The sequence below is a fragment of the Monodelphis domestica genome, chromosome 3, assembly GCF_027887165.1.
Source record: "Monodelphis domestica isolate mMonDom1 chromosome 3, mMonDom1.pri, whole genome shotgun sequence".
NCBI lineage: Eukaryota > Metazoa > Chordata > Mammalia > Didelphimorphia > Didelphidae > Monodelphis > Monodelphis domestica.
Genome location: NC_077229.1, coordinates 83,309,824 through 83,334,726, shown reverse-complemented (window position 1 = coordinate 83,334,726; position 24,903 = coordinate 83,309,824). Strand labels below are relative to the sequence as shown.

At 38.9% G+C, this 24,903-nt stretch overlaps 1 protein-coding gene across 4 annotated transcripts in view; it reads left to right on the top strand.

Moving 5' to 3' along the window:
- The first annotated feature begins 16,928 nt into the window (after window positions 1-16,928).
- Window positions 16,929-24,903, top strand: part of LOC100013494 (cytochrome P450 4F3-like) — a 30,932-nt gene continuing 22,957 nt past the window's right edge. Inside the window, exons 1-2 of one of the 4 annotated variants that reach the window (XM_007489713.3) lie at window positions 16,929-17,090; window positions 17,688-17,907. In XM_007489713.3, the coding sequence (XP_007489775.1) occupies window positions 17,692-17,907 (216 nt within the window). In that variant the 5' untranslated portion in view covers window positions 16,929-17,090; window positions 17,688-17,691. Of the gene's footprint in view, window positions 17,091-17,687; window positions 17,908-24,903 lie in introns of those variants that run through there. The other 3 variants (XM_007489712.2, XM_007489711.2, XM_056822312.1) reach the window with 3 other exon arrangements.

The following is a 24,903-nucleotide window of genomic DNA, read 5'->3' as shown; positions in this document are numbered from 1 at the left end:
TTTCCTTGTTGATAATAGTTGTCATTTACAGGTGATCATCATGCATTATTGTTGTTTTGTGTACAAAGTTTTCTTGGTTCTGCTCATTTCACTTGGTGTCACTTCATATAATTTTGAACATTGGATATGATTTTTTCTGCAAGGCAGTATTATAGTAACTCACAAGAAATATGAGATGCTAAGATTTAGAGACAACTCCACTCCAAATGTTTATATTGACTATTTGCATGAAACCTGTGGGAAGATCTTTAAAGCTCATATTGATCTGATCAGCCACATTTCAATATACTTTATAGCGTGGACCACTGTAAATTACATCATGTTATCATTAGAATGTGAATATTCTGAATATGAATGCAATGTTTTAGAATTTTGTGAAATTATAGAATATGAATTATATCTTAGAATATAAAGCATACCAATTGAAATTCATTCCTGGTGGGGCTATGGATCAGTTTAGACATCCTGGAAAGCAATTTGGAATTATGCAAGAAGAAATGACAAGATGTTATTATTTGATATGGAGATCTCATTATTGGGACAATATCCCGAGAAGCCTTCTGACTTCATTTTGGGATGATAAGTCACAGTTAGATACACTATACATTGACTTAGACATTGTGATATCATATAAAAACAATCCCTTATTTTCTGTCTTAGAATCAGTACTGTGTATTGGTTCCAAAGTAGAAGAATGATAAGGGCTAGGCAATGGAGGTTAAGTGACTTGCCCAGGGTCATACAGCTAAAAAGTATATGAGACAAGATTTGAGCCCAGGACTTGGTTGTCAATTTACTGAGCCGCCCAGCTGTCCCTATCATGATGGCATTTTGATCCTCTTTGAGTCCAAAGGACAATGACTGACTGACTAATAGAGAGGTATCATGGTAAAAGATAGAAAAAGCTGATCTCAGAACTAGGAAGAACTGAGTTTATGTTCTGCCTCTAATATGTTCTTGCTGTCTAAGCATGGGCAAGCCCCTGGACAATTCAGAAATTTCATCTACTTTCTAAGATTATAAATTATAGAGAAGTTGATGACCTGCTTTGGTAGAAGAAGTTTCTCACTGGAAGCCCCCTACCTTAGAGAAATCATAGCTTTAGTCTGTCACACAATTCCCATCACATTTACATAAAGCTTGTAGCTCTACAATGACATATTGACCCCTCATACTGCTTATGAACACTGACATCAAATACCTCTTTCAATATTCAGGAATACCAACAGCATGCAAATTAAGGGCTCAGAGCCACAATGGGGGTTACATAGCCCCCACGCTGAATATACACAGAGATACGATCATATGCTTGTTTCTATAGTTATCATGTGCCTGAGAAATACTGTTAATTTAGGAATCCAGTTGTTTCTGTCACCCTGTTACGTTGTAGCTGATAGAGAGGTTGGTTTTTATGACATTGTTGGCTCTGTGTAGGTATGATTTCTTTTTTTCAATTCCTTCTAAGTTGTGTATTTTAATTTAAAATCCAAGAATTTTGATTTTTTGTTGAAGATTGTATTGTTATAAATATCTAAGACTTTGAATTTTGTTCGAGAAATTATCTTCAAGAAAGAAGCTTGAAACTCCTATATCCAGAGAATGAATTATTGCAGAAAGATGCCAAAAATTCTACACTTCATCAAGAAGATCAAGAATGAACTTTGGAAATGATTGATTGAACTGAACTTTGATTGAACATTTATTGTAAATGTACACATTTATGCCAAAAGGGACTGCCCCTAATTTAGCTTTCTGTCAATGCGCCTAGCAAAACATGGTTTTGCTTTCTTTTCTTTCCTATTTCCTCCCTCACTATTCTAATTCCTCTTAGAAAATTGAATATTGTGTATATCTATAGTTAGAAATGCATTTAGGATGACAAAATGATTGTGTTAAATGATCAATGGGGAGACTAGTCTCCCAATGATCATCAGGGGGGATTGTAAATCTTGAAATTTCTCAGACTTGTGAATGTTAAAAATTTCCCCATCAGGGAATTCTCAATTGGAACAATTCCCTACTGGGAACATTCCACATTTGGATGTGAGAACTCTATTTAGATTAGAAATGGGAAGACCTCTACTCCACCCGTACTTAAGGACTGGTTTATGGGAAAAAAAACTCCTTGCTAAACAATGAGGGTACTTGGGCCCATACTTATAATGAGGTAAAAAGTTCTTTAAGCCATGCCTATTTTTAGAATTAATACAATGGGGTGCTAAGTACCAATTAAAGGTTAGGCAACTTGTAAACTTGCCAGGAGCAAAGAGGTGAAAACTTATTCAGAAGTTTTTTCTGGTTCAAACTTACTAAAGGGATTAGTCGACCCAGCAGTGAATTCAGAATGGGTTGTCCTTTGGAAAAACATCTACTGTAATTGGTAGATGTAAGGACTTAGGGGAGGTGACATAAGAGAAAACCCCCTATCTAAGAAAAAGCAGAATCTCTTGAGAAAAAATCCTTTTGGAGAATCACTTGAGGAGAAATCTCTTGAGAGAGGCTCTGGAGAAGGGAAGCTCTTGGAGGACAGTCTCTAAGGAGGTCTCGCTGGAGCTCCTCTGAGGGGACTCTGTCCCTCTGGAGGCTCTTGAGAGAGGCCCTTTGAAACAGTCTCTGGCTGGAAGGCTCTTTGAGGAGGACTCTGGCTGGAACTCTCTCTGAGGAGACTCTGTCACTAGAATCCTTGCTTAGACAGACCTTGTGGTGAGTGATAAAAGACTGACTGACTGATCTCTCTCTCTTAAGACTCAGGTCTAGGCCATGTTGGCTTAAGGCCCTTCATACTTATTTACTTTTTCTCTCTTTCTCTCTTTTCTTTAATTCCTCGTTGTATTATTAATTAAAATCTCTATAAAACCCAGTTGACTTGGGTATATTCATAAATTGGGAATATTTCCCTGGCGACCACCTTATATTTGATTTTAAAACCAAGACACTATAGTGAAACATATTTTCTGCAGTCACAAATTTACTCACCCACTCTTACATCTACTCTTATTATATCTTCCACTATTTTACTAACTACAGTTTACAACCTCAACTCTTTTAACTGCCACAGTTTATGGCATCCACTCTTTTAAATATAATAGTTTATGGCTCCACTAATTTTAAATATTACAGTTGGGTATATCTTGGGTCTACTTTTCCACTATTAACTGTGGGCAGCCCTCTATTGTTTCTGTTTAAAGGATGTGAAGTCAGGAAGACTGACCTCTTCTATTGTTACATCATCACTACAGTTTAGTAAAGGTGTTGAAATAGTTGACACTCTGGGAGACTAAGGTCTTCCGTATGCCAGATCAGGAGACTTTTAGGATGGTAGTAGGTGGTACCTGTCCACTACTATCTTTTGTTTTTCCCACTATCTTAAGTAGTTTGTTTATAGATAAGCAACAGGCTTTGTCTCTTCCTAATTCTCTCTCTCTAGCTCCCATCTCACTCACTAGAAGGCAAAAAAATGATATTAATTATACATATGAAATTACATAAAACATATTTCTATACTAGCCATATCACAAAATGTAAAAATCAAGCTAGAAAATTATACTTCAATTTGTATTCAGAGTTGATCAGTTCTCTTTATGGAGGTGGATAGCATGTTTCATCATGATTTCTTTAGAATCATCTTGGATCATTGGACTGATCAAATAGTTATTTCAAAGTTGATCATCATTTTATTACTGGGACTCTTGGGTAACTTCATTTCACTTTGTATTAGTTCATATCACTCTTCTCATCTTTTTCTGAAACTTTAAAAATAATTTCTTACGCTTTTTAAATTAAATTAAACCTTTAAAAATATTTTCCCCAATTACACATAACAATTTTCAACATGTTTTCCAAAATTAAAGATCCTAATTTTCTCCCTTCCTCCCTTTTCTCCTCTCTCCTAGAGATGTTAAGTAATTTTATTTGGGTTATACATGTAATATGTGTTCCCATGTCAATAATTATTGTGAAAGAATACTCATATAAAACCAAAATACCAAAATAAAAACACAAATAACCCCAAATGAAAAATAATATACTTTGATCTGCATTTGGTCTCCAACAGCTCTTTCTCTGGAGGTGGATAGCATTCTTTGCCATAAGTCTTTCAGAATTGTCCTGGATCATCATATTGCTGAGAATAGCTAAGTCTTTTACAGTTGATTATCATACAATGTTGTTGTTAGTGGCATAATGTTCTCCTGGTTCTGTTTACTTCACTCTGTATCAATTCATGTAAATCTTCCCAGCTTTTGCTGAAATTGTTCTACTCATCATTTCTTATAGAGTAATAGTATTCTATAACAATCATATACCACAATTTATTCAGACATTCATTCCCTTGTTGATGGACATCACCTCAATTTCCAATTCTTTGCCACCACACACACACACAAAAAGAGCTGCTATAAATATTTTTGTACTGATAAGTCCTTACTCTCCACACATACTTTTAAAAACCTGTTTTGGATATAGATCTAGTGGTGGTATTGACATGGGCACTGTACCCCAGAAACCCAGGCGAACTATGGTCAAAGGAACTCCCTTGTTGTTTTTCTAACTCTGAGACTAAAAACATCCAATGACCCCACCTAGGGTCCTGAGATGACTATCTTCCTTTGATCGTCCTCTAGATGGTCAGAAAGATGCACCTTCAGACCACATCTCAATCCTATCAGACATCTGTTTGTCCCCTAAAACTAAGGGATCTTTATGTCCCTAGGCAGACCCCAGTATGATCACCCCACCTGAGTGACTAACTGTTGTGAAGAATGTATAAAATCCCCAGAACTGATGTCGTCTGGGGGACAGCCTCTCCATCCATGCTGTCCTCTTAGGGGAACAGCCTTTCCTTTCATGCTGTCCTCCCAGGGAACTGCTCCCCATCTTGCTGTTCTACCTTGCTATCCTCCTGGCCACTCTCAACATTACTTTCTAAATTAATAAATCTCTTTTTGTTTTTAAGCTAAGTTTTGGAGTCATTGCATGCTTGCAAAAGGCATCCTTCCCTAACCCCAAAGGGTATCCTTTCCATACCCATAACAGTATTACTGCATCAAAAGGTAGGCATAATTTTATAGACCTTTGGTATAATTCCAAAATCACTGGAGCAGTTCACAACTTTGCCAACATTGCATTTGTGTCCTAGTTTTGCCACATTCCCTCCAATATTTATCATGTTCCTTTACTTTCATATTGGCAAATTCATCATTTCTTATGATACATTATTCCATCATAATCATATACCACTATTAGTTAAGCTATTCCTCAACTTATGGGACATCCCTTCAATTTCTAATTCTTTATCTCTACAAAAGAAGCTACCATAAATATTTTGTACATATTGGTCCTTTCCCTTTTTCTTTGATCTTTGGAATACAGACCTAGTAGTGATGTTACTGGGTCAAAGGGAGTGTACTATTTTATAGTCCTTAGACCAGTGGTTCTCAACCTCTCAATTTGTAGCAATGAGAATACATAATGCATATCAGATATTTACATTCCAAATCATAACTGTAGCAAAATTACAGTTTTGAAGTAGCCACCAAAATAATTTTTTTGTTTGGGGTCACTGAAATATGAGGAACTGTATTGCGGGGTCATGGCATTAGAAAGGTTGAGAACCACTACCTTAGAGCATAATTTCAAATCATTCTCTATAATGAATGATTGAGATAGTTCACAATTCCAACAGTATATCAGTACCTATTTTCCCACATCCCTGCCAGCATTGTTATTTATGATAGCTGTGAGGTGGTACATTAGATCTGCTTTAATTTGCATTTGTCTAATCAATAGTGATTTGGAGCATTTTTTCCATGAGTATGGATAGTTTTAATCTCTTACAATCAGAAGTGTCTATTAATATCCTTTGACCATTTCTCCATTGGGGAATGTTTTGTATTCTTAAAAATGTGACTCAGTTCTTTATATATCAATTAGAAATATGAGGCTTTTGTCAGAGATACTTGCTATAAATCCCTTCTCCCCACCCCCGAAATTTGTTGTTTCCCTTCTAATCTTGGTTGCATTGGTCTTATTTATGCAAAACATTTTAATTTTAATGTAATAAAAATTATCTATTACATTTCTCATAGTATTCTCTATGTCTTGTTTGGCCTTAAATTCTTCCCCTATCCATAAGTCTGACAAGTAAACTTTTCCTCTAATTAGTTTATGGTGTTACCCTTTATTACTAGATCGAGTATCCATTTCAAATTTATCTTAGTATATGAAGTGAGATGTTGGTCCATGCCTAATTTCTAAAAATGGCTTTCCAGTTTTCCTAGTAGTTTTTGTCAGATAGTAAGTATCTAGTAAGTGATTTGTGAACTCTTAGTGATTTACTAAGTGTTAAGTACAGGTACTTTTAGTTCTTGATTGATTAACTCAAAATAGACAAAGGGAATGTAAAAATATATTTTTAAGCTAATGTTTTTTGGAGGTAGTGGTTAACAAGTATATCATTTTTAGAAATGCTCTTAAATCAGGGTACACCTTGGTCCCTAGAAAGCATGGATTTAAACTTGAAGTAACTCTCCTCAACCCCATCCCAAAGTGGGATACATTATTCTCTCCTATATCAATCACTCACTGGGAAGAATGGCCTTAAACTTCAAATACTATAGCTAAAAAGCATTCCTTCTATTTGTCTGATATAATTGATGTATAAGTTACTGCTTTGATTGTAGTACATGGCTTATAGATTTTTGAGGCTGGTGCCTTGATTGACTAGAATGAGCATGAGCCTTAGGGCTGCATTACCTAATAAGACTCAGATGCTACAAGTGTGACAGACGTGCTCTGGAGGGAGGGAGGGAAAGAGAGAGAGAGAGAGAGAGAGAGAGAGAGAGAGAGAGAGAGAGAGAGAGAGAGAGAGAGAGAGAGAGAGAGAGAGAGAGAGAGAGAGAGAGAGAGAGATGTAGGGAGGGAGAGAGGGAGAAAGATAGAGGGAGGGAGAGAGGGAGAGAGGGAGAAAGATAGAGGGAGGGAGAGAGGGAGAGAGGGAGAAAGAGAGAGGGAGGGAGAGAGAAGGAAGGAAAGAAGGAGAAAGAGAGAGGGAGGGAGGGTGAGAGAAAGAGCTTTGTTAAATGCCTCAGTCATGTAGTTGATTTGTATGCACAACACAATCACTTAATTATGTCTCAGTAGCCAGTTAAAATACTTTTTATGAGCACAGGATAATTCAATAGGAAACAGGAATATCTGAGCATATTTAGAATCAGGGGCATTACACATCCCCAGAAGCAGGCAGGAACACTTACTGAGTTATCTGGTGGCTTCCCATTTTAACTGAAATAACAAGAAAACCGGAAAGGCAAGGGGTGTTATTTGTCTTATTTTCTGGTTGTCAAGTACTTTGTAAGTTTCTGTGGCTTATGCAAATCACACTTGAGAAGAGGCCTTGGGGAAAAAGGAAGGAAATGGGTGCCAAGGACTTTATGCAAGGAGAATGAACAAGATTTCACAACTTATTTTATGTGGGGTGAGGGGAAACCACAGGTAAGGAAATGCCTCGGAGAACTCTCAGGTTGTGAATTTGGATGACTGGAAGGTTTGTGGTATCCTTGCAGAAACAGAGAAGATCAAGGGGGGTGAAGCCTAGAGAGGAGAAAGAAAGAAAGAAAGAAAGAAAGAAAGAGAGAGAGAGAGAGAGATGTAGGGAGGGAGAGAGGGAGAAAGAGAGAGAGAGAGAGAGAGAGAGAGAGAGAGAGAGAGAGAGAGAGAGAGAGAGAGAGAGAGAGAGAGAGAGAGAGAGAGAGAAGGAAGGAAGGAAGGAAGGAAGGAAGGAAGGAAGGAAGGAAGGAAGGAAGGAAGGAAGGAAGGAAGGAAGGAAGGAAGGAAGGAAGGAAGGAAAGAAGGAAGGAAGGAATTGAAGGGAAGAAAAAGAAGAAAAGAACGATGAGTCATTTTGGTTTTTTTTCTTTGCAATGTTATTGATGTGTTTTGGTTTTCCATTCTGTATATTTGTGGATCCTTCTTTTAACAAGGCAAAATATAAATAAAATACTTATAATGACCTTGTTTACAAGAATATACAGCATCTCTAACACCTCCCTACTTCTCAATTGTGTTTTTTTCTTTGAATTAATTTATTTAGTCAATTTAGAACATTATTCCATGGTTATGATAGTCACATCATTTCCCTCCCTCCCCTCCACCCACCCTTCCCGCCACATAATTTCATTGGGTATTACTTGTGTCCTTGATCAGAACCTATTTCCATGTTATTGAGGTTTGCACTAGGATGATCATTTAGAGTCTACATCCCCAACCATATCCCCTCAACCCATGTATTCAAGCAGCTGTTTTTCTTCCATGTTTCTACTCCCACAGTTTTTCCTCTGAATGTGGATAGTGGTTTTTCTTGTGGATTCCTCCAACTTGTTCAGGATCACTGCATTGCCACTATGGAGAAGTCCATTATATTCGATTTTACCATAGTGTATCAGTCTCTGAGTACAATGTTCTCCTGGTTCTGCTCCTTTCACTCTGCATCAATTCCTGGAGGTTGTTCCAGTTCCCATGGAATTCCTCCACTTTATTATTCCTTTGAGCACAATAGTATTCCGTCACCAACATGTACCACAATTTGTTCAGCCATTCCCCAATTGAAGGGCATCCCCTCATTTTCCAATTTTTTGCTACCACAAAGAGTGCAGCTATGAATATTTTTGTACATGTCTTTTTCCTTATGATCTCTTTGGGGTACAAACCCAGCAGTGCTATGGCTGGATCAAAGGGCAGACAGTCTTTTAGCACCCTTTTGGGTATAGTTCCAGATTGCCCTCCAAATTGGTTGGATCAGTTCACAACTCCACCAGCAATGCATTAATGTCCCAATTTTGCCACATCCCCTCCAGCATTCAATTCTTTCCTTTGTTGTCATGTTAGCCAATCTGCTAGGTGTGAGGTGATGATTTTCATCTCTCTGATTATAAGAGATTTAGAACACTTTTTCATGTGCTTATTAATAGTTTTGATTTCTTTAACTGAAAATTGCCTATTCATGTCCCTTGCCCATTTATCAATTGGAGAATGGCTTGATTTTTTGTACAATTGGTTTAGTTCTTTATAAATTTGGAATGATTAGTTTTATTTGTACAAAACCTTTTTAACTTGATGTAATCAAAATTATTGACTTTACATTTTGTGATTTTTTCCTAGTTCTTGCTTGGTTTTAAAGCCTTTTCTTTCCCAAAGATCTGACATGTATACTCTTCAGGTCATTCACCCATTCTGAGTTTATCTAGTGTAGGGTGTGAGATGTTGATCCAGACCTAATCTCTTCCATACTGTCTTCCAATTTTCCCAGCAGTTTTTATAAAAAAGTGGGTTTTAGTCCCAAAAGCTGGGATCTTTGGTCTTATCATAGACTGCCTTGCTGAGGTCATTTACCCCAAGTCTATTCCACTGATCCTCTTTTCTGTCTCTTAGCTGGCAGCAGATTGTTTTGATGACCACTTCTTTATAGGACAGTTTGAGACCTGGTATTGCAAGGCCACCTTCCTTTGCATTTTTTTAATGATTTCCCTGGATATCCTTGATCTTTTGTTCTTCCAAATGAACTTTGTTATGGTTTTTTCTAATTCCATAAAAAAGTTTTTTGTTAGTTCAATAGGCATGGCACTAAATAAGTAATTTATTTGGATAGGATTGTCATTTTCATTATGTTAGTTTGTCCTACCCATGAACAATCAACATTTTTCCAATTGTTTAGATCTAGTTTTAATTGTGTGGAGAGTGTTTTGTAGTTATGTTCATATAGTTCCTGTGTTTGTCTAGGCTGATAGATTCCTAAGTATTTTGTATTGCTTGAGGTGATTTTTTAATGGAATTTCACTTTCTAATTCTTGTTGCTGAGATGGGTTGGATATATATAGAAATGCTGATGACTTATGTGGGTTTATTTTGTATCCTGCAACTTTGCTAAAGTTGTTGATTATTTCGATTAGCTTTTTGGTTGATTCCCTAGGATTCTTTAAGTAAATCATCATATCATCCACAAAGAGTGACAGCTTGGTCTCCTCATTGCCAATTTTAATACCTTTGATTCATTTTTCTTCTCTAATTGCTACTGCTAGTGTTTCTAGTACAATATTAAATAATAGAAGAGATAATGGGCATCCTTGTTTCACTCCTGATCTTTTTGAGAAGGCTTGCAGTTTATTCTCATTGCAGATAATGTTTGCTGATGGTTTTAGATATATACTGTTTATTATTTTTAGGAAAGGCACTTCTATTCCTATACTTTCTAGTGTTTTCAATAGGAATGAGTGTTGTATTTTGTCAAAGGCTTTTTCTGCATCTATTGAGATAATCATGTGATTTTTGTCAGTTTCTTTGTTAATATGGTCAATTATGTGGATGGTTTTCCTAATATTGAACAATCCTTGCATTCCTGATATGAATCCTACCTGGTCATAGTGAATAACCCTCATGATCACTTGCTGGAGTCTTTTTGCTAGTATCCTATTTAAGATTTTTGCATCTATATTCATTAAGGAAATTGGTCTATAGTTTTCTTTCTCTGTTTTTGACCTGCCTGGCTTTGGAATCAGTAACATATTTGTGTTGTAAAAGGAATTTGGTAGAACTCCTTCTTTGCTTATTTTGTCAAATAGTTTGTATACTATTGGAATTAGTTGTTCTTTGAATGTTTGATAGAATTTATTTGTGAATTCATCTGGACCTGGAAATTTTTTCTTAAGGAGTTCTTTGATGGCTTGTTCAATTTCTTTTTCTGATATGGGGTTGTTTAGGTAATCTATTTCTTCCTCTGTTAGCCTAGGCAATTTATATTTTTGTAAATATACATCCATATCCTCTAGATTGCCATATTTGTTGCCATATAGTTGGGCATAAATAGTTTTTAATGATTGCCTTAATTTCCCCTTCATTAGAGGTGAGGTCTCCCTTTTCATCTTGGATACTGTCTATTTGGTTTTCTTTCCTTTTTTTTATTAGATTGACCAGTACTTTGTCTATTTTTTTTCAAAGACCTGTTTCTAGTCTTATTTATTAAATCAATAGTTCTTTGAATTTCCATTTTATTAATTTCTCCTTTGATTTTTAGGATCTCTAATTTAGTCTTCATCTGAGGATTTTTAATTTGTTCACTTTCTAGTTTTTTAATATGCATGCCCAATTCATTGACCTCTGCCCTCTCTAGTTTGTTAATATATGAACTCAAGGATATGAATTTCCCCCTGAGTACTGCTTTGGCTGCATCCTATAGGTTTTGAAAGGATGTCTCATCATTGCTATTTTCTTCAAGGACATTATTAATTGTTTCTATTATTTGTTCTTTAACTGGTTTTAGAGAATCATATTGTTTAATTTCCAATTAATTTTTGATTTACCTCTCCATGTATCCTTACTAATTATTATTTTCAATGCATTGTGATCTGAGAAAGTTGCATTTATTATTTCTGCTCTTTTGCACTTGTTTGCAATGTTTTTATGCTCTAATACATGGTCAATCTTTGTGAATGTACCATGTGCTGCTGAAAAGAAACTTTGTTTCCTTTTTGTCCCTATTTATTTTTATCCACATGTCTACTAACTCTAATTTTTCTAAGATTTCATTCACTTCTCTTACCTCTTATTTATTTTTTGGTATGATTTACCTAGTTCAGATAAAGGAAGGTTGAGATCTCCCACTAATATACTTTTTCTGTCTATTTCATCCTTGAGGTCCACTAGTTTCTACTTTAGAAATTTGGATGCTATGCCATTTGTTGCATAAATGTTGAGTACAGATATTTCCTCATTGTCTATACTGCCTTTTATCAGGATGTAATTACCTTTCCTATCTCTTTTAATTAGATTTATTTTTACTTTGGCTTTGTCAGATATCATGATTGTGACTCCTGCCTTCTTTTTTATCAGTTGATTCCCAATAGATTTGGCTCCATCTTTTTACTTTCACCCTATGCATATCTACTTTCCTCATGTGTGTTTCTTGTAGATAAAATATTGTAGGATTTTGGATTCTAATCCACTCTGCTATTTGCTTGTGTTTTATGGATGAGTTCATTCCATTCACATTCAGAGTTATGATTACCAGCTGTGTAGTTCCCAGCATTTTGATTTGTACTCCTAGTCATGCCTTTTCTTCTTTCACTATTTCCTTCTACACCAATATTTGTTTTTAATCAGTTCCCCTAGTTCCCACCCTTATTTTAATTCCCTTTCTACCCCTCCTCCCTTCTTATTCCCCCTTGTTTTCTTTGCAGTCTTTTTAAAAATTACCTCCCCAGGGGGCAGCTGGGTGGCTCAGTGAATTGAGAGTCAGGCCTAGAGACGGGAGGTCCTAGGTTCAAATCTGGCCTCAGATACTTCCTAGCTGTGTGACCCTGGGCAAGTCACTTGACCCCCACCGCCAAGCCCTTACCACCCTTCTGCCTCGGAGCCAATACATAGTATTGACTCCAAAACAGAAGGTAAGGATTTAAAAAAAAATTAAAAACAAAAAACAAAAATCTACCCCCACCCTCTCCCACCCTTGTACTGCTTCCCTCCGCACCAGTCCATTTTTTACCCTTCTACTCCCCTATAGGGTGCAAATCTATTCTCTGCCCCAATGGATTGGATTGTTCTTCCCTCCTTGGATCAATTGCAATGCACATAATAGTTGAGTATTTCCTATCTTCAACCTCTTTACCCTTCCAGTGTATTGATGTTCTCCCCCCTCCCACCATGAGCTTCTTTATGACATATAAATTTACCCCCTTTTGTTTCTTTTCCCATTTCTTTTGGTATTAACCTCTTTTTTAGCTCTAGTTGTATATATGTATATATATATATGCATATATATGTGTGTGTACATGTATATGTATTTATGCATACATATATCTATATACATATTTATGTCTTGTCATTTCATCCTATACAGTTTGTCACTGTTCCTTCTATGTGTAATTCTTCTAGGTGTCCAGGTGATAATAACAATTTTTAAGAGTTATCAATGACCTCTTTTCTTATAGGGATACATATCATTTTAACTTATTGGGTCTCTTAAAAAAAGTTTTTTGTTTTTTTTTGTTTTTGTTTTTTGTTTTTTACCTCTTTTTAAATCACCTTTTGATGATTCTCTTGAGTTCTGTGCTTAGGCATCAAATTTTCTGTTCAGGTCTGGTCTTTTCTTTACAAATGCTTGGAATTCTTCTATTTTGTTGAATGACCATACTTTCCCCTGTAAGAATATAGTCAGTTTTGCTGGGTAGTTGATTCTTGGTTGTAGACCTAGTTCCCTTGCTTTCTGGAATATCATATTCCATGCCTTTCCGTCCTTTAGTGTAGATGCAGCCAGATCCTGTGTTATCCACATTGTGGTTCCATGGTATCTGAATGACTTCTTCTTGGCAACTTGTAATATATTTTCCTTGGTCTGATAGTTCTTGAATTTGGCTATAACATTCCTGGGTGTTGTCAGTTGGGGATTGAGTACAGGATCTGATCTGTGGATTCTTTCAATCTCCACTTTTCCCTCTTGTTCTAGAATATCAGGGCAGTTTTCTTGGATAGTTTCCTGTAGTATTGTTTCCATGCTTTTTCTTTTGTCATGGTCTTCTGATAGACCAATGATTCTTAAGTTGTCTCTCCTGGGATGATTTTCTAAATCTTCTGTTTTGTGAATGAGATATATTTTCCTCAATTTTTTTCATTCTTTTGGTTTTGTTTTATAGTGTCCTGCTGCCTTATGAGGTCACTTAATTCTAGTTGTTGTATTCTGGTTCTTAAAGGCTGGATTTCATCCCTGGCTTTTTGGTCATCCTTCTCATTCTGGTCTGATTTTTTTGGGGGGGTCATCTTTCATTCCCTTTACTTCATCTTTCATCTCCTTTACCTTGTGTTTTGTCTTCTTTGCCTCATCTTTCATCTCCTTTGCCTCATTTTCAAGCTAGTTGATTTTGGCTTTCAAGACACTATTTTCTATTTCCAGATGACTTATCTTAGTTTTTAAGTTCTTTTTCCAGTTGTCTTCAGCCTCTCTTAATTGTGTTTTGAATTCCATTTTGACTTCTTCCAAAGCCTGTATCCAATTTGCTGAGATTTTGCTTGATGTTCCCTCCTCCTTCTCTGTTCAGTTTTCTCTTTGTTTGTTGCCTGTATAGAAGCCGTCGATTGTAATTTATTTTTTCTTTTTCTATTGTTTGCTTATATTTACCCCTTCTTTGCTCCCTGCAATTGTCTGTGCTCTTGTTCCTCTCATTTTTTTTTTGGTTTTGGGGTTTTCTGTCAGTCTCTCTTTTTGGAGCTTTGTCAGATCTCTCAGTGCAGTCTGTGGGGGAGGGGTGTTGGAGGTTGAGCTTCCCTGACCTCTGAAGACTTTTGATGGGATTAAGTTCAGCTGGGTTGGGCTGGATGTGCACTGAGGCCAAAAACTCCTGGAAGGCTGGAGCAATACAGAGTGTCTCCGTAGCTGTGATCAGGCTGTCAGCTCTGTGCTCCCTCTCCAGCTCTTTCCCCACTGCCTGTGTTTGATGCTCTGAGCCTGGCACAGCCCTGCCCGCAAGGTACTTCCTCAAGACCAGCACCTTTGCCTGCCCAGAGGTTCCTGCTGCTGCTGGAGGCTTAGTGCTCTAGGTGGGGGAGGGATCCTGGGACCTTCCTTCTTCCTTCCTCTTAAACCGTCAAATTCCAGCTTTTGGGGGACATACCTTTAGAACTGAGTCAAGCAGGAGGGTTCCTTGGCTCTGTCTTTTTGTTAGGTTTGATTTTTAGTCCCTTGGGAGCATTTAATTTGTAATTGGTAAGGAAGGGTTTTCAGAGGTCTGAACTTTTGCTGCCTCTATGCCACTACTTTTACTTTGCCTCCACTCAATTGTTTTTTTTTTAATAAACAGAAATTGTTTCTTTTCCCTACCACTTCTCATACCATTAGGGGAAAAAAAGAAAATTTCCTGTAATAAATGTACATAGTCAAGCAAAAGAAAATTTCCCAGTGACTATTAAAAAAAAATGTGTCTCATTGTATAGCCCAAGTCCCTCACCACTTTGTAATGGGAAGAGTCCTTCACCCTTGGAGACATATTAAATTCATAATTATTTATTTGCAAAAGAAAGAGAAAGAATGAGCAGTCTAACTAAAAGGTCTCCAAGCTTAGTTGCATCCTTTGAGTCCAAGTTCTCACACAGCAGACTGGTGGGTGCCACTGATGCTACAGGTCTCAGCTTCTTCAAGCCACCATTTCTTAGAGATTTATTCCCAATATAAACTGTTACCGGAGTCGCTGAGAGCTGAGAGAGGAGTGCTGGTCCTGTGAGAAGAAATGGCTCAGATCTTACACTTGTCACACTGGCCTTTGAAACCTCATTTTAATCCCTTCCTCCCAGATTTTCAAGTAGTGCAGGTTTTGACTTCAGTCCAACACATCATATATATTGACTTGTGCACTGGAAGATTAAAACACATGCCTTAATGGTGCCTGTCTGTGAGTGAGCCTTTCTGGAATTGGGGTCCCGGGATATTTAACTCACACCAATCTCTGGAATCACGAGCAGTAACTTGGAATTCCATTTTGGATGTGTTCAGTTTGACATTCCAGCAGAGATGTCCAGCAGGCAGTTGGTACTGAAGTTTTTTCTATCCTCCAGGCTCAGCATGTCCAAGGGAATTTGCATGAGATAGTTTCCAGCCTCTCCTTATTCTGCTCACCCTCCTCTGTCCAGATTCTGGCTTGCCTCTGCCCACCCTCACTTGTGGCAGCAGCTTTTGAGCTTCACTTCATCACTGAGGATACTTTTGATTACCTCTATCAAAAGTATCCAAACAGTTTGAACCTGATTGGCCAGTTAAACAGTTTTGAAAAGTTTTGAATCTGTATTGGAACAGTTTTTCCATCTAAATATTTTATGTTTATAACTTGCCAATTTTATTTTTACACTGCAGAGAGGAGAAAGGGTCTTTCTTCCTCTTAGACTGTTAGGAAAGAGAGCAGGCCACTTCTCTAGTTCCCATTGTGGTCTCAGGGTCCTAGGATGATGACAGCAGCCCCCTCCCCAGCTCCCACCCTTGGGGATTGTATTTTTCAGACTTCTACTCCTCTCCACTGCCTCCTAATGGCCAGTATAAATGTTTACATTCCTTGATCTGTCACCCTTATCTAAACTAACTCAAAGAAGGCTCATATTTTGGAAAGATGGCCCATTCTCCAGTGGCCCTGGGCTCCACTCTCCTCAGGGCCTCCCACCTTTTTAACTCCTTCAAGGTCCTCCCTCTTGCTCCCAGGGTCTTTTCCCTGGTTGGCCCCACCTGCTCAGGGAAATCAGGACCCAAACCTCAGGGAAGGTGGGGGTCAAGGGAAGGATCATTGAGGAAGCATCTCCCTGCTGCTAGCTTAAACTTGTTGCAACTCAGGATTTCCTATTACTTTCCTCCTTCCTGTCCTGCCTCATACTCCACCCTGTATGTAAGAAGTGTGGAGCAGGCCTGATGCTCCACCGTGACTGTGCCTTCTAGGGCTGTCCACTGTCCCAGGCACTCTCCTAGTCATCCCCCTTAAGGGCGATTCACCCTTCCTTTGGACCCAAATGCTCATCTCTGGGCCCTGCAGTCTGTCCCTGTAGCGGGTACCAGGAGAGCCATGACAAGTGCCCGGTGATGGGTGGGAGTCTGGTGAATTTCGCCCCTGACTTCTGAATGAGCCCTAAGTGGTCAGCCCCATCTCTGCCCTCGGTGACTCAGCGAGTGCGTGTGCCTTTCTTGGCCTCCCTTGCTCAACCCACCCGCATCGCAGAGATTTTTCTTTGCTCCTTCCATATTCGCCTGCGGATGGTTGTTCCAGCCAGGGCTTGGCTGGCTGCCCAGCCTCCGTCTCCTGTTTATTTAGAAGAGGAGGAGTGGTGTGGCTCTGGAAGCAGCCAGTGATTGGGAGGGAGTGAGAGGAGAGGGAGGAGCAAGGCCGAGGGCATAAGTCTCTGGGGCTCTGTTGAACCCAGCAGGAAACCCAGAGGCCTGTTGGAGAGGCGGGATTGCTTTCTACTTGACCCAAACTCCGGAAGCAGGGACACAAGGACTCCGTGGGTGGAAGAGAGCTTTGTCTTCTACCCTGAAAGGCTCGAAGCTCTGAAATTGCAATTCAGACTTCGACCAGGTTAGAAGAGACATCCAGAGAGAGAAGTAGCTTGAGTCTGCTCTGTTACTGTAGTCCTTAAATAAAAAGCATTTGTTTTTTTTGGGGGGGGGGAAGGGTAGACTGGGGCCTGGAAAAGGCCAAGAGGGGTGATGAGCTTCTAGGCTTAATTACCACCCACAAGAAAGTGCTGGCCACCCAGAAAACACAACAAAACACCCAAGACCGAGATGCCAGCTAGGGGAAATGAGGGGGCCTTTTTTATTGGGGTCACAGTTTTCTCTAGTGTGTTTGAGGTTTCCTTTAGGAATCTGGGGGATGGTTCCCCTCTAGGAATGTATGTCTAGAGGACTTTGGACCTAGAGGGGCCAAGGTCCTGGTGCCTCTTGACTTGGTGTCTTCTTTCTTCCACACATCTCTCATTTTCTTCTATTTCTTTTCCCTCTTATCTTTCCTAATCTTGATATACCTCCTTAGACTCCCCTACAATGGCCCTCTACATTTAGGCCCCCACTCCATCCCTCTTTGTTTCTTCATTCCTCTCCCACATTTCTAGCCACTTCTTTTCTCCCCCAGCTGACCTATACCTCCTGCTATGGTTCACTACCTCTCTTCCAGCAGAATGCTGCCTGGCTCCAAGTGGCTATCTCACCACCTGTGCCTGTCAAGCCTAGAGGCTGAGGTTTCTTCCATCTTGATCTTGGCTGGCCTGACTCTTAGCACCTGGATCCTGGTCCAGGGCCTGGCCTGGGCCCACCGATATTATATCAACTGCCAGAGGCTTCGGTGCTTCCCTGGGCCCCCTTGTCAGAACTGGTTCCTGGGCCACTTGGGAATGGTAAGTGGGGGTCCTGGGATAAAGACTAAGACTGGAGGGACTAATGGAGTGTGGGGAACTTGGGCTGGACTACTAGTGGGGAACTAATGGGCTAAGGGACTAAGGGGATGTCAAATTAATGGAATGAATCCCGTAGACTAGAGGACATAGCATGGTATGAAGTCTATGGGTCACTGTGGAATTTGTTAGAATCTTCAATATCCCTTTGGGAAAGCAAGGTGGTGCAAGGATAGAATTCCTAGTCTGGAGGCAAGAAGATTTACCATTTCCAGCTCAAATGTGGCCTCAGGCACTTATGGCCCTTGGCAAGTCACTTCACTCTGTTTGCCTCAGTTTTTTCATCTGTAAAATGAGCTGGAGAAGAAAAGGGCAAACTACTCCAGTATCTTTGCCAAGAAAACCCCAAATGGGGACAGAATTAAAACAACAACCCAAGTTCCTTTTTAGGGACTGATATGATTAGAAGCAGGACTACAAGGACAAAAACAGTAAGGACTTGGGAATACTGAAGGCAAGACAGGAGCTAAAAGGCCTTGGGGAATGGGGGGACAGAGAAAGAAGGATCACGGGCTCAGAAGATTGAGCATCTAAGATGGCCAAGGGCCTGAGAAGCTTGGAGATCCAAGGAAGTGGTTGAACCAAGGTCACTGAAGGGCTGAGCTGAAGAGCTGCTGATAAATTGAGATTCTGAGTAAATCTTCCCTTTAGAAGGATGGCCTGAGCATTCTGTCTTTCAGTAACTTATCCTCAGAATTGTCTTAAAGAAACATAGGGAAAGTGGCTGTTTTTCAGTGTGATGTGGAAACATGAGAGGCTAATGGCCCAGACTAAATGCCAAGAAAATCACAGGGAGGTCTGAAGAGTCTAGCTGTGTCTGGATCAAGGGCACCAGAGACATCTTGGGCCAACTTCTCCCTCCAATTTAGTTTTTCCTTTATTCATCCTCCAGACCTCTTCCCAAGTCAGAGATTTCCTGCCAGAGGCTATAGATTTCATTCCAACTTTCCTCACCTTTACTTCTCCCCTTTCTACATTCTTCTGAATCCCTGTGACCAGGAATCTGTCACCCTAAACCTTTCCTTTGTTACATGATCCAGTATCCATCTCCCAGAGTCACAGAATATCCTGCTTAAAAGGAACCATAGAGAGCACTTAGTCTAGGTCTTACCTAAACATAAATCCCTACCATGTCTTCAGTGTCATCATCCAATGTTTGCTGGAAACTCTCCACTGGGAGGTAACTTTTGTCCCCTACCTGCTGCGACTTCCAAGGCAGCCCATTTGACTTTGGCATAGTTCCAATCATTAGGAAGTTTTTCAGTTCTAAAAGTGTCTCTTTCACTCAGTGCTCCTGGTTCTGCCCTCTAGGATCAAGAAGAATATATCTAATGGGCTTCCACATGATAGCCCTTCAAATACTCGAAGACAGTTATTATAGCTTCCCTTTTCCTCTTCCTCCAGTCATCTCTTCTACAGGCTAAAAATAGCCTCAAATCCTTCAACTTATTATTCCATAGCTTAGTCTTGAGGCCTCTGCTCTTCTGGCTACTTTCCTCCAGATGCTTTCTATATTGTTAATGCCCTTCCAAAACTGGTCATGGTAATTTATTTGTGATCATGACTGGATGCCTCCCTCTAGTTTAACAATCCTTGGATAATCTCTATGCCTTTATCCAAATATTTGCTTTTGTAAAAGCTTAGATGGTGATAGAAGGATAAATTCCTGGGGCATTACAGTAGAAATCTTCTTCCAAATTGGTTTTAGGACATAAGTGGCTCTTCTTTAGGTCCAGCCATTCAAATAGTACAAAATCCATTTAATTGTTCTGTCTCCCAACTCATATTCCTCAGATTTATAATAATAGTTAATATTTAAGTAGCATTTACTATGTGTGAGATAATGTATTTTAAAATTGTATTTCATTTGATCTTTATAACTTTGGGATATAGGTACTTTTAGTATCTTCATTTTAAAGATGAGGAAACTGAGACAAAATGCCTTGCCCAGGGACACAAAAATAGTATCTAAGGCTAGATTTGGACTTAGGTTTCCTAGTCAGTATTCTATCTACTGCACCAGTTAGCTGCCTTGTCAAAAGAATGACAAGAAAGATTTTCTCAAATGCTAAAATCTATTTAATCATCACTAAACTGGCAAAATTGCTAAAAAGGAAACTCTGTTATCCTAATAATAGCTAGCATTTCTATAGCAGTTGTAGGTTTTCAAAGAGCTATTTGGGTATTATTGCATTTGATCCTTACTGTAATACTTTGAAGCTCCTTTTCTTTTCCAGTTGATCACGTACATTATCATCATCTTTAAAACTTCTTACATGGGGGAAGCTAGGTGGCTCAGTGATTTGAGAGCTAGGTTTAGAGATGGGAGGTCCTGGGTTCAAATTTGGCCTCAGATGTTTCCTAGCTATATGACCCTAGGCAAGACACTTAATCCATATTATTTAGCCCTTACCACCCTTCTGCCTTGGAACCAGTACACAGTATTGATTCTGAAATGCAAGGTAAGGTTTAAAAAAAAAACCCTTATAAATATTATCTCAATTTTCCTCAAAACAATCCTCAAAACAAACAATGAGGTAGGAGCTACTATCATCTCTAAATCCTAGAGTTATGCAGAGGCAAAGTGGCTTGCCCAGAATCACATAGCTGCTTAAATGTTTGAGGCATGAATTTGAACTCAAGTCTTAAAAAAAACCCTAATAAAATCAAGAATAAGCGTTGGTTCTGAGGCAGAAGACTGGTAAGGCCTAGGCAATTATGGTTAAGTCATTTGCTCAGGATCACACAACAAAAGGTACCTGAGGCCAGATTGAAACCAGGACCTTCTATCTCTAGTCCTGGCTTTCTATCCATTGAGTTACCTAGCTACAACCCTCAGCACTTCTTAACTTCAGGTCTATACTCTGAGTCAACCACCTGCCTATCCTTCCTAACACCCCTGATTTCAGCCAAACCAACAATAAAAAAACAAATATAAAAAAAACCCTGCTAACATAAAAAAATTCCATAAACCTGCTAATACTTCTCTAAAGCCTTTAGCATGTGAAAGCTTAGACACTGTCAACAGAGCAATAATAGAAATATTGTTAAAAACGTGAAATAAAATGTATAGGATTACAAAGGAAACCAATTATATTTGACACTTCTCTGGTGGCCAATGGCCAATTTTCCCATACTAGTGAATCTATATGATAAAATTCTCCTAAATCATCTGCATTATATATCTGGGGGGAGGAGGGGAAAAGCAATTACCAACAAGGAAAGTTTCTGTTGTATTGTGGTCAGTGTTATTGGGAAAATAACTACAATATTCTTTAAGCATCAGTACCACACGTGTTTTTTTTTTTTTTTTATTTGAGCAATAGCCCAAGATTTAGCCCTGCCAATTTCTAGGCCCATCTTTAAGCTCTGGATGTAATAATATTCTTTCTTCCTCTATCTCAGGTGATTCTCTGTACTGAAAGGCTTGGGAAGCTTCCTCTCTAGACTACTGTTTAACTTGTGTGTAAATAGAACTTGCTCCCCTGCCCCCCTCTCTCCCCAGGGTCATCTGACCCAGCTTGTCCAGCCCAGCTCATTCCATTTGCATGCCTGCATTGTATGATGTGCTGGCACAGAGAATAAAGATGTGGTATGGGGCCTGGGCCCTCTCCCTGTTCCCTTGGATGGTGGCGGTATAGTAGGCTGAGAGCCATGCTGGTGGACCAACCCATGTGGTCAGGAAATTAGGTTAGAAAATAGGTTTTAAACCTATACCTATCTGCTTTCTTTATTTCAAGTAATTATTAATAAACTCTATAGAAACTAAGAACCTGGAGTTTGTAATTTGACTTTAAACACTGTACTCCAATCTGGACAACCCGGTATCTCTGGAAGAATGAGGAACTTGAGCCTAAACAGTAATGGTCCAGAGCCAGGTCCTCATACCTCTTCCCATCTCTCTGCTTCCTTTTATTCCTTTCCACAAAAACTATGTTTGGAAGATGAAACCGAGTCTCTTGGTGGGAAGATATGAAAGTTAGAGATGAAAAATTTTCCCTGCGTTTTTAGAACTCAAGGAGACCTGAGAGTATCATATGATGTTAGATCTAAAAAGGACTCTAGAAATAAGTTAGATTAACTCTCCATTTACTGAGGTCTAGAGAAGTATGGGAGCTTGCCCAAGGTCACATAGTCAGAACTAGAGTCAAGTCTTCTGATGCTCAGACCAGGGATTTTTATGACAAGCTGTCTCTCTTGTTGGTGTACAGAGGATTTCTGTAAGTCAAGGAACTACTTTAACTCCCTCCTCTTCAATTTCCTTAATTAAACCATATAAAGGGTAGTTTTGAGCTCTCTTAAGTGGCTGACTGGAGCTGGTGACTCCCCCTGTTTCATTGTTTGCAGAATGGCCCCTTGGAGGAAAACATGGATCAAATTGTTTAGCTGGTGGTTGCTTATTGGGAAGCCCTTGCAATGTGTCTTGGGTTCTTCCACCCATTGCTTATACTTTGCCACCCTGTTTACATCAGCCCCCTTCCTTCACTCTCAGGTACAGATGCCCCAGGTACCATGTTCATTGGGAGCAATATCTAACTAATCTTGAGTCTATTTTCAGGCACACAATGCTCTGTTCTCCCTCTTTCACACCTGTCAAATCATCTGAGCTTTCTGACTGTGAATCTTCTGTAAGACTCCTCTTTTTGTGTCTCAACACTGAATGAAAAACACATTTATTAAGTTCCTAATGTATCTGTGTCAATTGGTCTAGTTTTCTCTATTTCATTGTCTTTGATAACTTGAATGCCCTCTTCAGTACCATCCCATAATACTCTCTCTTTTTTTCCCCATCTTGTATCCTATGTACCTTCCTGAATCCATCCTTCCCCATCAAGAATTCTTAGTCATATTTTCTCCCTCTTCCTTGTTATTATCTATATCTTCTCCCCCCTTTTTCTCTTCTATGGTCATCTTATTTCTTCATTTCTGAATGGTCTCTAGCTCTCCAATCCCTGCTAGGTAAAAGTTTGGGGGAGGGAGTAGTTAAAGGAAAGTGACTCTTATTTGACTGAAGATGGATTGGGACTTTCCTGTACTGGGAGTTGATCTTAGAAGGCAGCTGTCTGGTCTTATCCAATAGCAGGTGTAGGTATGAGTGTGAGTACATGCATGTATGTGTGTACATATAGTATGCCAACAATGAAAGGGGGAATGGAAGAGGTAAGCTGAGGCTCAGAGCAGCAGTGACTACTTTGGTCCCAAAGGCCATCATTTTACAAAAAATATTAGTGACGGTGGAACAGAATCTCTAATATTTGAAACTAGAATGATCCACAGTTTTGGTGGTAGAAGAGAAAGGAGTTGATAGGGCAGTGCTCTTAATAATGGAGAAGGATTCCTGGGGTCAAGAGAAAAATAGAGATAATACAGTGGCAATTTCCAGGCCATATATTGCTGTTTTTTGAGAACATGGAGTCTAGTAGATGAGTCCAAGCATTGAAGGAGGATTTGTGGAAGAGTAATTAACACTAGGCCTACTGGAGAGGGAGAAGATCTCAGCTTTCCTCTTCCCCCTGCCCACTGTGTTCCAAGAAGACCCACTGAACTTTGGTTTCATAAGAGATATTAGCAAGAGTGATAAAAGATGGAGAATCTTGCTTTCATAAAGTATAGAGAACTAAGTGAATTTTCATTGACCTTCATAGAGAGTATTTTGTTCTTGAAATGGTCAGGTAATTTTTATCTATGCTAAAGTTACAGATACGTCTTCTTCTTAGGAAATAAGGTAAAAGAGCTTGAGTACCACCTCAATTTTATCCAGATAATTAGAGAGAATGAAATATTCCTTTAAAAAATGGAAGAACTTCAAAGTGAAAAAATAGAAAACAAGAAAAAGGTTGTGTGGTAGATTCCATTATACTACATTCATGTGATTAGGATTCATTGAAGTGGGAGTTTCTTCATCAGAGAGTTCCCTAAACTATTGAAATCTTAGAAGTAGGTCCTATCCCTGTCTTCTTTCTATTGGATCCAAAATAGACTAGTGGAAAGAGAACTAATCTAAGAGCCATGAGACTTGGATTCTAGTTCTAGTTTTACTATTCACTAAGCTATGTGACTTAGAGTTCTCTACAGAAATTAAGGCACAAGTTTAGTACAAACTTATCTGCCTAAGCGAATGATCTTTTATTCCGTATTTTACAGAACAGATTACAAGATGGCCACTGGAGAGTTGAAATTCAAGATAAAAATGGGGGAAAAAAGAGGGTACCAAGTTATCCTTGGCCAAATGAACTGATCTCAGGAGACTGAAAGACTAATAGATGGGAATGTTCATTCTTAGAAATTTTTGAAAAACTGTGGGAAACAGGAGAAGAGATTCAGGCTTGGAGAAGGGAGATTGTCTCAACATTTCCCAAAAGTATGAATGTGGAGCTTATGTGCAAGCTTGGCTTCAATGTATGACAAGATTCTAGAATGAATTTTTAAGTAAATAGTGAATGAACATTTAGAAAAGAAAATGGTGATATAATCAGCAGGGCTTCATCATATGCTTTTTGCACAGGGCTCTAGATATAGTTTACTTAGATTTTGGCAAAATATTTGACAGAATATTTCATATTGGTATTCTTTGTTGGAAAATATTGAAAGATGTAGACCAGATGAAAATATGGTTAGGTGGAATCATAAGAAAGGATAAGTGGTCAGATTCAAAGAAAAGATGCAAATGATTTTTTGTGGACATTGCAAGAAGTCCCAGAGGAGAGTCCCAGGGATATAGTTTCGACTCTGTGCTGTTTCACTTTTTTTGGCAATGACTTGGACACAGGTAGAGAGAGCAGGCTTGTGAAATTTGTAGATGATATGAGGTAGAAGGGGTAGCTATCACAGAATAACAGAATTAACTTTATCTAATAAGATAAAGTTCAGTGGAAATAAATATAACATACTTGTATTCAAAACTTCAATTTCTTAAGTATAAGATTAGAAAGGTATGGT